Source organism: Psittacula echo, assembly GCF_963264785.1.
Source record: "Psittacula echo genome assembly, chromosome: 13".
In the NCBI taxonomy this organism is placed as follows: Eukaryota; Metazoa; Chordata; class Aves; order Psittaciformes; family Psittacidae; genus Psittacula; species Psittacula echo.
Genome location: NC_137749.1, coordinates 3,738,869 through 3,755,205, shown reverse-complemented (window position 1 = coordinate 3,755,205; position 16,337 = coordinate 3,738,869). Strand labels below are relative to the sequence as shown.

Genomic DNA, 16,337 nt, shown 5'->3' with positions numbered 1-16,337 from the left:
TGGGGGTTTTAGTAGCACTGTATTGCCTCTGAATTCATAGTTGAAGCCTGACATGTAGCACAAATGCTCTTCCAAACCCTGTCATTATTAATGCATTCTCTTTTGGGTCTTTTTATTAGTGCTTGTAGACATTTTCCTCATTAGAAATTCACCTAGCAGCTCCCCGCTCATCTTATTCAAGGTTCCTCATCTCTTTTATTCTCTGTTGGCATGCACTAGGGCAGAAGTATTACCTTGTGATGAATTACTAAATGATGGAGACACACACTGCAACCTTCTGCTGCCTTCTCTTGCCAGTAAAAAGCCAAGTACTGTTGTTTGGGTGAGCTGTCTTGCAACACTTGGGTTTGCAGTGTCAGCTTGGGCTTCGAGGGCAGACAAAGGTGTCTGGCCGAGTGCTTCTGCACTTGGACTTGTCTTGTTTTGGTCCTAACCTCATAGTGCTGAAGTCCAATCTCATTAATAACTGTGGAGCTGCTGCCCAAGGGACTCACTTGAGCAGCTCCGGAGCAGCATCTTCCCAAGGAGGTGGCACCGTGGGGACTTGGATGGGCTGTGCAGGGGGTCTGGCCAGGGCAGGCAGTGGTAGTAAAGCGCCCATGTTTGCTGAGGCATCTCCTCCTTGGAGCATCTTACTGGCTTCAGCGTGTGAGCCACCAGGTGAATGAACAAAGCAAATTAGTTATATGAATTATTATTAATGAGTTATAGTGATGGCCTTGAGTGCATTTTGGACCTGCAGAGGACATGATCTGAGAAGCTGGGAGACCTCCAATGGCTTCTTTCTGTTTGAGTGTTGTTTCTGAGCACAAACACAGCCCACCTGACTGCACATCCAGAGTTACAGCCCTCTGCCACTCTGCTCTCACAGGCACTGATGGTGCTGGGGGTTTATTCCATCCCAGCGCAGGTCTCTGGGGTACATCAACTAAAGATCTGCTTTGCTTTTCACCCCCAGAAAGCATTTCTGACTATTGCAGGGAAACCGCTGCAAACAGCCGGCTTTCCTGGAATGTGCCCTGCCTCGGGGTTAATAGGTTGCAGTGTATTACCAGCTGGAGCTGTGTGCTCCGGCCATTCCAGAGCAAGCAGATGAATGAGCACAATGACCCGTGAGCAGCGTGACCTGGTCCCTGCCCTCTCTGCAGGGAGTCTTGCAGCTAAGAGATGGGATGGGATCAGTGACTGCCCTGAACTGTGGCTTGGGATGCTGGCATCAGGAATGGGCATACTAGGGGGGACACAACCATTTCTGTACCCTCTCTGTTGCCTCTTGTTTCACCTTGGAGCATTCTCCTCGTGTCCCATGGTTTGCAGCTCTCCGGTCTTGCAGTGCTTGCTTTGGCTGCAGTTGCAGGAGGCTCCTCTGTTTCCGACCCTCGCCTGTATGATCAGTCTTGCTGTACAATGGCTTTGCCAGCTGCTCGCTGCCTCCTTCCCCGCCGCTCTTCGCAGGCTTGATCCCTACTTTGTTTGCACTGGCTGTCTGATGAAAGACGTTCCTGTGTAATGAAATACCCCTGATTAGTTCTGATCAAATGGCAAACTTCCTTTCATCTCGCCTTGCCCCGGCTGAAGGTCTCTGCAGGCAGGCTCAGCCAGGTGTGCATCGGCTCTTTGTACCCTTGGGAGCCCTATCCCGGGGGCTCTGGCAGTGTCCACACGTGTGCACGCAGTGCACCGACACGCATGCGTGCGCACACATCCTTTAGAGAGCACAGCCAAGTCGTTCGTGTGGACCCGAGCCAAGTAACTCAAAAGTCACAGTTACAGGTTCTCCCCTTGACTGGCTCCATTGTGAAAGCCAAAACACAAACCTGACCTTGTGCCGAGCCGGCTGAGGTGGAAGCGGCTGCTCCCACGAGGCTCCCGTTGCTTTGCTCTGAGTGGGAGATGTGTTTCCCCATGGCTCTGAGAACCACGTTCAGGTGTGGGGCTCATGAGTTAGGGTTGTGCAAGGATGCTCTTGCAGCATCACGCCCCACATTATAGATAGTGTTTGAATCCTGCTTCCTGCGCTGGTGGGTTTGGGTTACCTTGCTTGATCCCTGTTTCCTCCTTCCTGCCTGTCAGTGCCTGTGGGGAAGTGCTGGGCACTGTTGGGGCTGCCCCAGCCTCCCCATGTGTGTTGTGCCCCATTTCAGACCGGTGCCTGGTACTTGCTGCACTTGTCCAGTTGATAACTGGCCCCCATAGTGAGGGACATGATGCTATTCAGAGCCTCTGTCACCACAGACTCTAAATGGGACTCTTGATGTGGGGAAAGCCACATGTCCCTAAGTCCGTTTTGGGGGCTGTGCCTGGGGTCTGCAGGGGCTCACAAGGTCGGTGTCTCTCTGGAGAGGCTGTGGTGGTTGTGTGACCCACACTGCCTGGTCTCCACTTCCCTGCAGAGGAGAGAAGGTGCAGGAGAAGCTCCTCTGGTGACCAGAGGGCTGGAATAGCTTTTACCATGGAGAGTGTAACTAGATGTGGTGTCCTGACTTTGGAGAAGAGCTGCCTCCAGAGGGAAGGGTTAGACTGGGGCTGCGCTGCAGCAGGCAAGCGGGAAGTACACATTGACCGTGTCATTGCAGTGCTGGGGAACTCTCTGTGAAGCCGAGCCCACCAGAAAGGTCTTTCCCCATAGGTACACAGGGAGCTAAAAAAAATGCAGATGATGAGGTGAATTCTTGATGACAAGGATGGGAATGAGCCGTCTGGCATGCTCTGTGACTCACTGCAGCCACCCCAGCCTGCCTGAGCATCACAAGGAACCCGCGTGTCCTCCTGACCCGGCGCAGTGGGATGTGCCAGCCCAGCAATACTTCAGACTGTCCACAAGAGTCACTGTTGCTTTGTCTAAGGAGCCTCCCTCCATTCCTCCTGCCTGTGAACTGCCTCTTCCTCACCCTGTGTTCAGGTCTCCATCCATGGAGAGAGCAGCATTGCAGGCGAGGATGAAGGCTGCCGAGGAGGACGATGGAAGGTGGTTGATGTGCTGCGAGAGTGGCCTTTCCCATGTGCTGTTCCACACGGGTTATTCCTGTGCAAGACTCCAGCAGACAGCCCTTACCTTCCCTGGGCTGGGCTCTTTGATTTGCTCAGGAAGCACAGCGTGTACTTTGGAGACCAGTGGCCCGAATTAACCTCTCTGCAAATGGTTTCCAAGTAACAGCAATACATGGCAGCAAGAGACACTGCGAAGCCGAGTTATATTTATCAAGATTGTGTTAACCTTTGAGAGGTTGACCTTATGCAATAAACAACCACCAACAAACCCCAAAGATAAAGTGGCAAAAACATTTAGGGCATGAGGGGGGTTTGTTGTTGTTTTTAATGCTTTCGCTCTCTGATTACTTCAGCCTTGGTGGTGGTAAACATAAACCTGCTTTCAAGGCAGTCCTGATTTTTGCAGCTGTGAAGCCATTAAATCTTTGCCTGTATTAGCACTTTCAAGGTCAGCCATGATGCAAAACTCAAGGCAACCCATCAGCTGTGTGAGAGATGCTAATCGTCTTCATTTACTCTCCTGGTTCCTGCTAACAGACCCAGCAGCAGGGTGTCAAAGCCCCCCCCCCCTTGCTGCTGGGTGTCACCCAGGTTGAAGTAGGGAGGACAGGGGTTGATTTAGCTGTGCTAGCCCTAGGGGACAAGCTATGACCCTTTGGTGGGGACCATCCCACACATGATCATCGTGCGGCTTGATATTTAAATCCTTGATCAGAAAGCCTTTGTGGATCCAGGTCTGCTCTGCAAGGGGCATCAGCCCCATCACTTGGCTGTGCCTTCTGCTGATGCTGCTTGGAAGTGGGAGTAGATCTGGGGCTGAGAGGCTTGAGCTGGGGATCCTGGAGTCTGTTTCTAGCTAGTAGCTGGTGCTTTCCATCCGTAGGAGAGTTATGAGTGCCACTTGCTAGTGCTGCCTTGGAAGGTCTATTTTTGCACCAAAGCATTGAAGGTGAAGTCAAAGGGAATGAAGATGTGCAGCTCAGGCAGTGGTCAGTGACTTTGTGTGTATCCCATACCTCTGGTGACTAATGCAGAGGGGAAGACAGAAGTTACAAAATCCAAATGGTACTGTTAAGAACTAGAGTTAAGCCTGATGTGTTTCCTTCTTGGTAAACTAAGAATTGTGATGCTGTAATGTTCTCCATCCCCAAATTTAACCAGTGCTGCCCCCAGTCTTCTCTCTCAGACCCTCTGCCTCTTCCCAAACCTTGCTGCTACTGAGGTTTAGGGATATATGGGGTAAGGGGGTGTTTTCTCCCTTCCCCATTAGCCAGGCAGGGAGGGGAATGAGGAAGGAGCAGGGATGTCTTTTCATTCTGCTAAATCCTGCAGAACGTGCCTACATGAGACTGTTAAGCTCCTGATCAGTAATTACACTCTGCAGCTCTGCCTTTAATCGGGATAAGAGACTTAAGGAAACTCCTTTGCCCTTGGTCTCTACCTTTTACCTAGAGATTTTATGGCTGTGGATAATAGTAACAGGAACAACGGCAGGAGATCAGCTCTTGGGTTTGAGTTAGGCTCTGGGTGCTCATGCAGCCTTTCCAGCTCCCTTCTGCTTTGATGATGCTTCTCTCTGAGCCATTATGTCATGCTGTCTGTAGCAAGTAGGAAGAAGAAAGCAGGGGGTGTCTGGGCAGACGCTAGATTGGTTGTGGTTGCAGTGGCCAGTTTCTCTCTTGAGGTCCTCATTCTGCAAGTGGCTGGTTTGTTTGCAGTGATGTTAGGCACAGCTCCAAGAAAGCAAGAGGTTAGGAGATATGTGATGCAAGCCCTGCTGCAATCCTGCCTCCTTATCAGCACCTCGGGGCCTCCAGGGTGAATAACCCCTTGGGAGTGTGTGTGTACTGACAGCTCCATCACTGCTGGCCCTGGGGACCAGGGCACAGGGTGGCCTCTTATTTGGGGAGCCGCCTCCTGCCATGCAAAGCTTGGCCTCGGCCCCCCAACTCTTGGGACCCCATTGGGTTTTGCACATCAAAATGTGAAATTAGCCAAGAAACAGCCTGATAAATACAGCACATGGTAAAGCTTTGCAGAACTGGGAGTGTATGGATGTACTGCTCAACCTTAGTCCTGGTTTTACCAGCAGATGTTGGTGAAGTCCCTTTCTTTGTTGGTCTTTCTCTAAGCTGGTGCGAGGCCCCCAGATAACCACATTTGCTGCTCTGAAGTTGATGCAATTCCAAGTTAAGGTGGAAAGCTGCGCTGCGAACTCCTTTGGGAGTGGGGAGAGCAAGGCTTTGGATTTGAGCTGCCTCATTAATCAGTTTTCATCTTTTCTTTCTCTTTACAGAAACCAGGCAATGCGGAAGAAGTTAATTTTGTACTTTAAGAGGAGAAATCATGCTCGCAAGCAGTGGGTAAGTGATTCCTGTAGACTTTACATGTAGTAAGCAATGTAATTTATTATGTGAGAAAGAAAAGGACGTTTCCCAGCAGAGAGGTGCTGGAGCTCAGTGCTTTGCTTGTTGCATTGCTATGGCATCTCTTATGCTTAAAATAACTTGGAGAAAGGAGAGGTCCCTGGTCCTGCTGCAGGCAGCACCTCCCTCCCTGTGGAGACAACACTTGGGGTTGGCTTAATCACAGCAAGCCCTTCATTGATCTCAGAGAGCCTGTTCACAGCGTAAATGTCTATTTTGTGAGTAATTGAACCCAAAGAGAGGTGTGAAACGAGCTGACTCTGCTTCCAGTAAATGGTCTGAAGACGGATCTGATGTTTCCAGGTGACCACAGGGCAATGTTCTAGGAATCTGTGGTGTAAAACAAACCTCCAGCTCTGTGCCGGTTTGTTCCTAGGCGGCTTTGCCTGCAGGATAGTTCCAGCATCATTCAAGGAGATGGGTCTTGGTTAAGTAAGGGGTAAGGTGAGGTTTATTATGACTTCAAAGGCATTTGTTGCAAGTGTCTGGTAAATAGAGGAGAAAGTTCAAGTGGGATTTACAGAATTACACATTTTTGTTGCCTGCAGTAGTTGCCAGCAGGAACTGGGAAGCAAAACCAGTGCAGAAGGGGAAATAGAACCCCAGACTGGTTTGGGTTGGAAGGGACCTTAAAGCTTATCCAGCTCCAACCGCCTGCCATGGACAGGGACACCTTCCACTGGAGCAGGTTGCTCCAAGCCCCTGTGTCCAACCTGTCCTTGAACACTGCCAGGGATGGGGCAGCCACAGCTTCTCTGGGCAGAAGCAACCAGATGCCAGAAGCAACCGATGGCCCCACCAGGAAGGTGGATTTTTCCATGAAGGGTGATTCAGCTCAGTGCAGGGCTTCACATTTTACATGGAAGATGCAAATACTGGTTCCTGACTCGGTCTCGCTGCTCTGGGGCAGGCTCAGGCACTGGTTTTGCCAGTGGTGCAGGTTTTGTCAATGGCTTCAGTGCTGGTTTTGGACACAAGTGCTCTGGCTTGGAGGAATTGCTGGAAAAATTCAGAATAATAAGGCTGGGAAGTGGTTCGAAGGCCCTGCCTTTAAAAGCAGCTTTCAATGCTGACATTTCTGAGCCAGCAATCACATTATTTTCTTATTTATGGTGAAAAAGGCATGTTCCTTTCCTTTCCCATGCTTCGTTCCTCCCCATTTTATAGCAGTCTTCCAAAAGCCATAGATCCTGCACTCCAGAGGCTTGGTTGTGTCTCCCTTATGTGTCCAAATCCATGATAAAACTTCTCCCAGGTTTCTAGCAAGGGGCTGCAGGTCTTGATGCAGCATGGGCATGGGTGCACCTCGCTTGCCTCTGCTGAGGACTGTTGTGGGCAGCGGATTGATATTCCCTTCCTCAAAGCAAGGATTGTAAAGCACCGTGTGGTTTTACTGGAACCCAAAGGGAAGTGCCCAGGAGCTGCTTTCTGGTGGAAACAGGCTGTTACTGCGCTAAATCTGGAGTGAGCCCTTCTGTTGTGAATATCAAGGAGCTGGGGGAAAAGGTTTAATGAGGCTGTAGGAGCACGGTTCCTAAAATACGGCGTGCGCTGAAGTCGCCTGTCATGCAAAATAGGTGCATTTCTGCCAGCCAGTTTATTCAGTGTCCTTGAAAGGGGATTTTTCAGTTTAGGGAAGCATTTTGCCTATTCTACAAAATAGGCAACATACGGTTGCTGAATTTGCAAAGTGAATGCATTTGCTGATTCTGTTTGCAAAATGGGTTCGCTTAGCTATTTTTCTGCCTGTTTTGTAGCAGACCCTATTTTTAGCAAAGCCCATCTACGTGCCAGTGTTTCTTTCTGGCTCTTTTGCTTTCTGGGGTGTTATCACTGCCCAGGGCTGGCTGGAGCAGGGTCAGAGCTTGGTCTCAATAGGGTCTAGCCCTGAGAGTCCCACCAGAGGATGTGCAGGGCTTCCTCCTGCCTCCACTGAGGTTGGTTGATGGAATTGCCATCAGAGGGGTGATGCTGCAGAGAGGGTAAAGGGGGATGTTTGGGGTATAAGGCGTTTATCTCCATCAGCCAGGGAATGAAAACTGTGGGGCTTGTATAGGGATTGGACTGGTTCCTCCTGTTACCTTCACTCTTCCCCTCCTCTCCGACGAGCTGCTCCGTTCCCTGGAGCTGTGAGAGCGTGGGCTGCGGGAGGGCTCGGGCTTGGCACAGCCTACAAACTGCCTTCAGCTGCTATGGCAGCGTTACTATTCATCCATTTTTAGACACGCATGTCAAGTCCGATTTGGCTTGCCATCACTTACTTGTGTGATTGAGAGGCTGATGGGCTGGTGAGCCCAGCCAGGAAGGGGGGCAGAGGAAGCACTGATGCTAAAAGCCAGCACAGATGATGGCTCAGGAATGGACACGCTCGCTTAAGGCTGCTCAGAGGATGCTTAAAGAAGAAGGAATAGACCCCTAAAGTGCTTGACCAGGAGCTTCTCCCAGTGATTGAGCTGTGAAGATCTGGGGAACGCACAGTGCTCTAAGGTGCCTGTAATCTTGGCTTTCGAACGATGGCAAAAGATTGCAGAGGGCCTGTATCCCAGCTGGACCAAAAAGCGCTAGACAGGGATGCTGCAGCCCAGCCCTGCTGCGGTGGGGTTTGAAGCTTGTGTGGCAGGGAAGATCTCTGTGCCCCATGGTGGGAAGGGGCTTTAAGAAAGCACATACGAGCCAGAAGTGCTCAGCCGGTCCATGACAAAGCCATGCTCTGCAGGGCTGAGCTGTGTGAGTTGGGGAGCTTTGGTCCTGCCCACCCTGCTGCCGGGGTGTGAACTGCTGGGGAGGTCAGCAGCGTGACGCTGATGTTGCTTTTTCTATCTTTAAATACAAGTTCCTTAAAAGAGGAATTCTGCATCAAGCTTTCATCGAGTTGTCCCAGAGAGTGCACGAAAAGGAAGAACAGGAACCGGCAGTGAGGCAGCCCGGCAGCTGCGCCAAGTGGCAGCAATGTGGGACCCAGCACCAGCTCCTTCCCACGGGCAGCAAAAGACCTTTCAAAGCCTCAAAGCTTCTCACCAGGCCAAGCCCTCCTCGTGCTGGGCTGTGCCCTGGCTGTGCCACGGGCTGGCACACAGCACAGAGCACCCGCTGCATCCCAGCACTGAGCCTTCATAAACTTTGCAGGGTATTTTTAGCCTCTTTCGAATGCGATGCTCTGAAAGCAGGAGGCTGGAGCAGATTTGCTGGCAGGGTGGGAGCTCTTGTGTTCAGGGGGCTGAAAGCATCACTTTGGGAGGGGTAGGAATGCAGCAGCTGGGATTTCTCCGAGCTGTTGGCATTACCTATAGCGTGAGATTTCCCTTGGTGGCATTTAGGGCATTTTTATTCTTGTTCTTGTTCCTCACTTTCATTTTCTGGCTGTTTCCTTCAGCTCCTGTAGCCAAAACCCAAGCATCTCCTGTACATCCATGTGGGGCAGGAAAGCCTCTGGCTCTGGGTGCACAGATGGAAGTTAGTTTATTTGAGGGGGGGAATGTTAGTCTGCACCAGGTGTAGGGTTTGAGGAGCTTTATCCACCCCACGTTATTGTTGGGGTGCCTCCAAAGGGTCATGGGGATCACAGGATGTGTTGCTGCGCTGTGGTTATTGCCTGGTCCAGTGCCGGTACAGAGCTGCCTGTTGTGGAAAGCAGAACGGGGCGGGTGGCAGGCGACCTGGGGTTTGCCACTGATGGTTTTGCAGTGACATCTGCTTTCGCTTCCTGATCTGGGGCCTACAAGGCATGTGTTTCACACAGAATGAAACCTTAAAACCCCTTCTGGTCACCCAGCTGCCTTCACATGAGGATGGACACCATCACTCTGTCACTGCTGTTTCCTTGGTGTGGACCTTGCCTGCCCTTGGGCATTCTCCTCTAGGAAGAGAGTGGCCAGAGGAGGCAGGAGCAGTTAGAGGCTGGTTTGGGGAGGTGTTTTAAGTGATATTTCAATGTCATGGTTATTGGGCCAGTCCTATAAATATGAGGGAGAAGTGCAGTGCTGGACCTGTGTTGCGTGGCTGGCCATGAGAATGTCACCCAGAATGACCTGGCATGGAAACCCCATGCAGAGCCTGGGTTTGCCATCAGTGGAGATGTGCTTATCCTGCTCCTGGGCCTAAAAGGAGGAGCAGCAGCTGGAGAAATGCTCCTGCTTTCCAGGATGGAGGAGGAGCTGGTGGCATCACCACGCTGTATGGCCTTGGTCAGCCGCACTGCATGAGGGTCCTGGTTCACCAAAGGTGTTGGGGCTGGAAGGGAAAAGCCTTGAGGGTACCTGATGGCCTGTTTTGAGCATTCACCCTGGGTTTGATCACAGCCCCTGGAGCGTGTCCTAATGAACCATATTCCTTTAAGCACCATGACTCACGCTTAGCCTGAGCAGCCATGGAAGGGCAGGCCTGGAGGAGCTGCCCTTCCCAGGCAGTCTCCTGAGCTCCCCCTCTCCCTCTGCCCCTTCAGGAACAGAAGTTTTGCCAGCGCTATGACCAGCTGATGGAGGCCTGGGAAAAAAAGGTGGAGCGCATTGAAAATAACCCCCGGCGCCGTGCCAAAGAGAGCAAAGTGCGGGAATACTATGAGAAGCAATTCCCGGAGATCCGGAAGCAGCGGGAACTACAAGAGCGCATGCAGAGGTTAGAGGAGAAGCGGTAGGAAGGGGCTGAGCTGGTATCAGACAGCCTTTCTCTTTTCTATGGGGATGGGCATGGGGTTTGTTTGCAGGAGGAGCAGGCTGGGGTGGCTGTCAGTCCCGTTTCTCCCTGTCTGGTCAAAGCAGAAGCCAGCAGATGAGCAGCTTTGCTGCTTTTTCCCCAGGATGGCTCAGCACAGGGCCAGAAGAGAAGGAAAAATGTCAGGAATGTGGTTGCCTGTGTCCCTCTGCTGCTGACCTCCTGGCTGGCCACTCTGGAGCAAGGGGCAGCTCTCTTGTGTTAGCACCTGGCTGGGACAGTGCTAACTATTGCTGTAGTGGTGAGCCCAAACTAAGATGTATGAGACTTGCAGATGCATTTGGTCATGTTGATGATTTAATACATGCATATGCTTTGATCAGAGCATGGGCAGGAATAAGAAACGTGTAAAAGTTATAGGAATGACTACAAATGATAGGAAGGGAGCAGAATGTCCTCTGTCTCTCCCATCTCCTGTCCAGTTTTTCCTCCTCATTGGAAGCACAATTTGAGGTCACATTATTTTTTGCCAGGAGGAGGCATGAATCCATGATCTTGCTGAAAACTCTCCATCTTTCCCATTTCAGTCCCAGGATCTTGCCCAGGGACAGCTGATGTGTGCAGAACCCAAACCCCTCTCCCAGCACCTCATCTTATGCCCCACTAACAGCCAGATGGGTCCAGACTTTCTAATTAGTGGCTTTATTTTGTCTTAAAGAGATGGGGAGAAATGGTACTGAGAAAGAAATGTTTTAATTTGTTACCTGCTTAATAAGAGAAGTTTTAATTCCATGGGATGTGTGGCTGTTACATTGAATGATATTATCGGGGGGGTGTCAGTGGCTGGTTTTGATTTAAAAGTTCCCACAGCATTTGCAAACCAGATGCAGTGGCATCAGTGCTAATGGCTTGGTGCTAACACTGATGCCACAGTTGCTGTGGTTCGATGAGCAGGATAAAATATGAGGAAATGTATGGTTGGGTATGAAATGTCCTTCTGCTGTAGCATTCCAGGAGGTCGGCACAGGTAAGGAAGGTGGTTTGAGGTTCTTGTCCTGTGAGCCCTAAACCTGGGGATCACGGGCAACAGTGCTGTGGGAGTCCATGGGACTTCAGCAGGCACCATTCCTGCAGCATGGGATGAGGTGGTATGGATGGGGTGTTGGATATGGCCATGATGGAGGTCAGCAAGGAGGACAACAGAGCCATTGAGTTGTCACAAATGTGCTTTGCTGCTTATGAAATGGAGCATCAGTGTCTGAGTGTTTCACTGCCCTTTCCCAGCAGGGTAGGACAGAGGGGCAGCAGCGGGCTCTCCATGTCAGCTGCACGCAGCGAGCATGAGGTGTCAGAAATCATCGACGGGCTCTCAGAACAAGAGGTGAGACCGGGTTGTCCTTTCTCCTCCTCTTCACTCCTCACTCCACTCTTCTCTGAGGAAGACAAAAGCTCACTGCCAGGTCCCGTGGTGAAATCAGATACAAATCCCACTAAGTTGAGGCCACGCTGAGGTTGGAGAGGTTGCCATGATGCCTAATACGCTTTCTGGACAGGATCCAAAGTGAGGTGTTCATTTAATACCCAGCAGCATCTTCCCAGCCACCCAAGACAGATAACAGGGCTGTGCAATGGTTCTGCAGGACCAAAACAGGGAGCAAAGCACACCAGGAGCTGGTGGTCAGTGGGTAGGATTTGTCAGCATTAAACTGCCTCTCTGGGACCTGAAACCTCAGGATGCTGCTCCTCCTGGGTAGCACCCCACAACCACCTCCTGGCCATTGGTTTAAACTGGAACTGGAGGTGGGAAAGGAAAGGAAGGGAGCCAGCACCCTGGCTGCCGGGTGGAGGGGGTTTTCTGTTTCATTTCATTTTGTTTTGAATGGGCTGTGTGGCTCGACACAGGGGAATCCTATGGAATGAATGGTTTGTACGAGAGCCAGTTGGCCCACATCTTCTGGGAGTGCTCCATTCATCTTGAAACATCCCCGTGACCTTGGCTTCGTTTGGATCTGGTTTCACAAGGGTTCCACTCTCTTGGCACGGCAGCGAGCTGCAGTGAATGGATTGCATTTGGGAGGGGAGAGCAGCCATTGCCCAGCAATAGCTGAGATGTTTGCAGCCTGTGCACCACGGGTCGCTCCCCATCCTGGTTCCCGGGCAGTTTGCTGTTAGCCTGTGAAGGCAACAACCTGGAGGACATGGATCTCGGAAGCAGAGGGAAATTTTGCAGCTCTGCAGAGGTCATGGCCAAGAGGAGCGTTAGAGGATTGCCTCCAGCCTCCTGCACAGGGAGCGTGCTGCTGAACGGCACGCTGATAGCCTTCTGCTGAGCACAAGGCACTGCTGTGCTTGTCTCAGAGGAGCTTCCAGCCCTTCCGTAGGGTTGGAAGGAGCAGGGAGGTGAGAGTCAGGGAGCATCGCTGGTGGCAGAGGCCAGCTCCCTGCCCCGGCAGTCTGCTGGAGAGGAGCGAGGTCTGGCTGCCTGCTGCAGGGTGTCTCTGCACCCTGACACCCTTCCAGGCGCAGGGAGAGGCCCTGCTGCAGGCAGTGCTCCTGCCTGCTGCCTCTGCCTGCCCTGGCTTTCTCCTTTTGGCTGGGGCTCTCTGCGGCTGCCAGGGTAGATGCTCTGGCTGCAAGCTGCCCTGACCTCCCACGGTAAGATGACACCCCCAGGGCATCTGACCAGATGGTTGCTCCATGGGAGGCATCCCAGTGAGGATAAGGAACGTGATGGGATGAGTTGAAACCTTCCTGCCTGTGCAGAGCTGTGTTTTAGGAAGAGGAGGATGGGTCTGATCAGTCACAGCAGGGAAGCAGAGTGGTGCTGGGCAGGCCTGGTTGCTGGAAAGATTGGACATTACTGTTCTCCCAGGAGCTAGCATCTGGCTGTAGTTTAGCATAACAGAACTTGAGACCTGGCCTTCTTGGGTTAAAGGTTGGAATTTATGTCTGACCAGTGCCATTGCAGGTGACAGGACTCAAAGGGATGCTGCTGCTAGCAAAGAGGGTGGTCAGAGCATCCCCCTGTGCCAGGGGACCAGCAGGAGCTCAGCTGAAGGGGCAGTCCCAGTGTTCAGGCAGGGAACAGCAGAAATGAGACATCACATTGGCCACTCTGTCGCAAATACTTAAGGAAACCAGTGTGCCCAGTCTGTCCTGTCCTGGTGTGCAGCCAGGGCTCTGGATGAACTTTGTACTTGAATAGGATGGAATAAAGGCGTCAGGTTATGTCCCAGGGTGTTGCAGTGAGAGGAAAGACAGGAATGATGGCCCTGTTACAGTGACATTTGAAGCCTCCTGGAACAAGATCAGGTTTCCTGCAGAAGGGAAACACTACATCTCCCTCTGCTCTCCCTTTCAATAGACTTTGAGAGCTGACCTGCTTCCCTTGGAATTTGGGCTGGGGAGCTGAACCCCTCCATATGGCCATGGGTTTGCATTCCCTGTGCCACTGCTGCTCTGATTTGTCTTGGTCACGGTCAGGAGCTTCTTTGCTTAAGTCAGACATTTCCACATGGTATCTTAAAGCCTTTAATTTCAGACTGAAACATTCATTATTTCCTGGCTGACAGCAATAGCCTCTTTCAGCATTTCATTTACAATTACTCCAGCAATAAAGCTGTATGGTGCTTGCTTTTGAATTCTCCTGTTCCTCCGCCTGTCCTTTCGTCTCGAACATCTGTCCCCTTCGGTCCCCACGGGCCCGTGGTGCTGACCAACTGTTCTCTCTGCTTTCCCCACAGAACCTGGAGAAGCAGATGCGCCAGCTTGCCGTCATCCCACCCATGCTCTATGATGCTGACCAGCAGCGCATTAAATTCATCAACATGAACGGCCTCATGGATGACCCCATGAAGGTCTACAAGGACCGGCAGGTGATGAACATGTGGAGCGAGCAGGAGAAGGAGACCTTCCGGGAAAAGTGAGTGCAGCCCATACATCTCTGTGTGTAGCCCTTGGGAAGTGTGGGCAGGACCCATGCAATGCTTTGGCCAGGGCCCCAGTGCACTCGGACGTGGATTTCCTAAGGAGAATGGATTTTCCCCAGGGATACAGTTGTAGTCTGTGCTGCCTTGGGCCTGGGCACAGGATGATGCATCTGCACAGAAACCTCAGGCCTTTCTGTATGGTTGGTGTGATTGTGTGCTGCTGCTCATGGGGAAAACTAGAAGTTTTTCTGCTTCTGCATCCCCATCAGCCAGTTGAAGGATAGCACCAGTGAAACCCAGTGCTCCATACACTCATCTGGTTTTGGGTTTACATGCTGTCCTTTGGGCACTGCGTGTCCAGGGGGATTCTCGGGGCTGTCAACATCCAACTCCCCTATGTAGACCCCCTCAGGCTGCAGCTTCCTGCCAGTCCCTCCGTGCTCCATCCTGCTGTCTGCAGGATTTGCCACCAGCTGCTGTTTCCATGGATGCATTCCCACATCAGACACATGCAAACTCTGGCTGCGGTGCTTTCTCCTGTTTGCAAGCAGTGCTGGAGAACAGCTTCACTATGTCAACTGAGATCACTTGGGGGATTGCTGATCCCTTCCCTTGGGTACCACTGTGCTGTCAGCCAAGCTGCGGGTCCCAGCTTAGTCTCACGTCCAGACTGCCCTGTATCTCATAGCCCGGTGGGGACCCGGGTGTGTGCATGGAGAGGACCAGAGTATCCTTGGTGCCGCAAATGTACCATACGTGTCTGTGAAAACACAGCTGAAGTTCAGCTCCAGCTCACTGCTGTGGACATGAGGGACATGGAGGTATGTGGGTGCATCACAGCCACATCATCCCTTGCAGCAGCACTTCCTTAACCTGGCCTCCACACGATGATGGGATAGCTCCATGGATAGCAGCAGGCCCACAGCCAGCCATGCTGGAAGCCTCTCCATGTCCGGGATCCCTCCTCCTGTCCCTGCTTGTGACGACTCCTGTTTGCTGCTGAAATAACTAATTGCCAAGACAGACCGAAAGAGAACAAAACAAGCAAACCGCCTCCAAGCCTTTGGTAGAGGAGAATCCTCATTGCTAATTAGCCTTAAAATGTGACACCCCAAACAGCAAGGCTTGCCCGCAAATGACGCAAAGACTAATTACTTGGTCTTTAATGGCGGGGCCGTGCCTGCCTAATGGGGTTGGAAGAATCCACACCCAGCTCATGCATCCTGCTGTGCACGGTGGTTTCTGTGTCATCACTGTGGGTGATGCAGAGCTTGAGGCATAAATACAGCAGGATTTCAGGGCTCTCACAAAGCTCATTTGAAGAGGTTGGTACTTAGGAGCTGTAAGGAGGGCCATGGGTCCTGTCCCAGCTCCTGCCCCTATCCCAGTGTGTGGGTAGGTGAGCTGCCTGGTGTGCTGTTGCTTCTAGCCTGGGTTTTTAAAGTGAACCAGACTTGTGTCATCTGTGACTGTGACCCAGAGCTGGCCTCTTCCTGAGACCATGAAAACCTGATGCAAGCTTTTATTCAGCCTTCATGGTGAGGGCTCTTGGAGAAAGCAGCCAGGCACTGCAAGGCTGACAAGCTGCAGGTCTGAACTATCTTAGCTGTCAAAACATAACCACGAGGAAGAATCTGATTTATTTGCTTCTGGGCAGGATTTCAGGTCTCTCTATTGAGAGCTCATCACCAGGGGGGCTGTGGTTTGCTGGTGAAGGCTGTGGTACCCCTTGGTCCTGCTCAGGCACCAAGGCCTTGTTGTGCTGGGCACCATAAGAACACAGCATCCATCCTTGTTATGGGGACACAGTCTGGCTTATGAAAAACAAGGTATTGATGTCTGCGTTGCTCACAAGGCTGTGTTAGCATCACTGATAACATGGCCTTGAAAACCCCGCCTGTTGGTTTGTGCTGGGTGCATCTCCAGCTCTGCGCTCTGATTCCAGCCTATCTGAGCAGCCCAGCTCTTATCTTTCCCCTCACCCCCAGCATTTCTGGTTTCTTTTTTCTCATTCACATGTTTGGGGGGGATCTCTCTTGGTGTCTGTATTATATCTGAGGGGGTAAGTTTTACCCTTCAAGTGATAGAAAGGCCACAGTTGCCTGTGGGATGGAGACTGGGGACCCCATTAAGCACCCAGACCACAGCTCACCCACCTCTTCCCTCTGACCCGTTTCCATGGGGCATAGAGCCGGTGGCTCCAGGGAGCTGACAAACCACACGTGCCACACTGGCCACTCTGCTGCTGTGGGCAAAGCCCATGCTGGTGGCAGCCCTGGAGCCAAGTCACCACTCACCGGGCCCCCTGTGCTTTGGTGATGCACTGGTTAACCATCCTCCT

At 51.9% G+C, this 16,337-nt stretch overlaps 1 protein-coding gene across 1 annotated transcript in view; it reads left to right on the top strand.

Annotated features, from left to right (window-relative positions):
* Nucleotides 1–16,337, top strand: part of NCOR2 (nuclear receptor corepressor 2) — a gene marked incomplete at its 5' end in the record, with an annotated part of 161,738 nt that overhangs the window by 69,919 nt on the left and 75,482 nt on the right. The window contains 4 exons of the mRNA XM_080629008.1: nucleotides 5,288–5,354; nucleotides 9,859–10,046; nucleotides 11,352–11,448; nucleotides 13,811–13,989. Coding sequence (XP_080485134.1) covers nucleotides 5,288–5,354; nucleotides 9,859–10,046; nucleotides 11,352–11,448; nucleotides 13,811–13,989 — 531 coding nt within the window. The remainder of the gene's footprint in view (nucleotides 1–5,287; nucleotides 5,355–9,858; nucleotides 10,047–11,351; nucleotides 11,449–13,810; nucleotides 13,990–16,337) is intronic.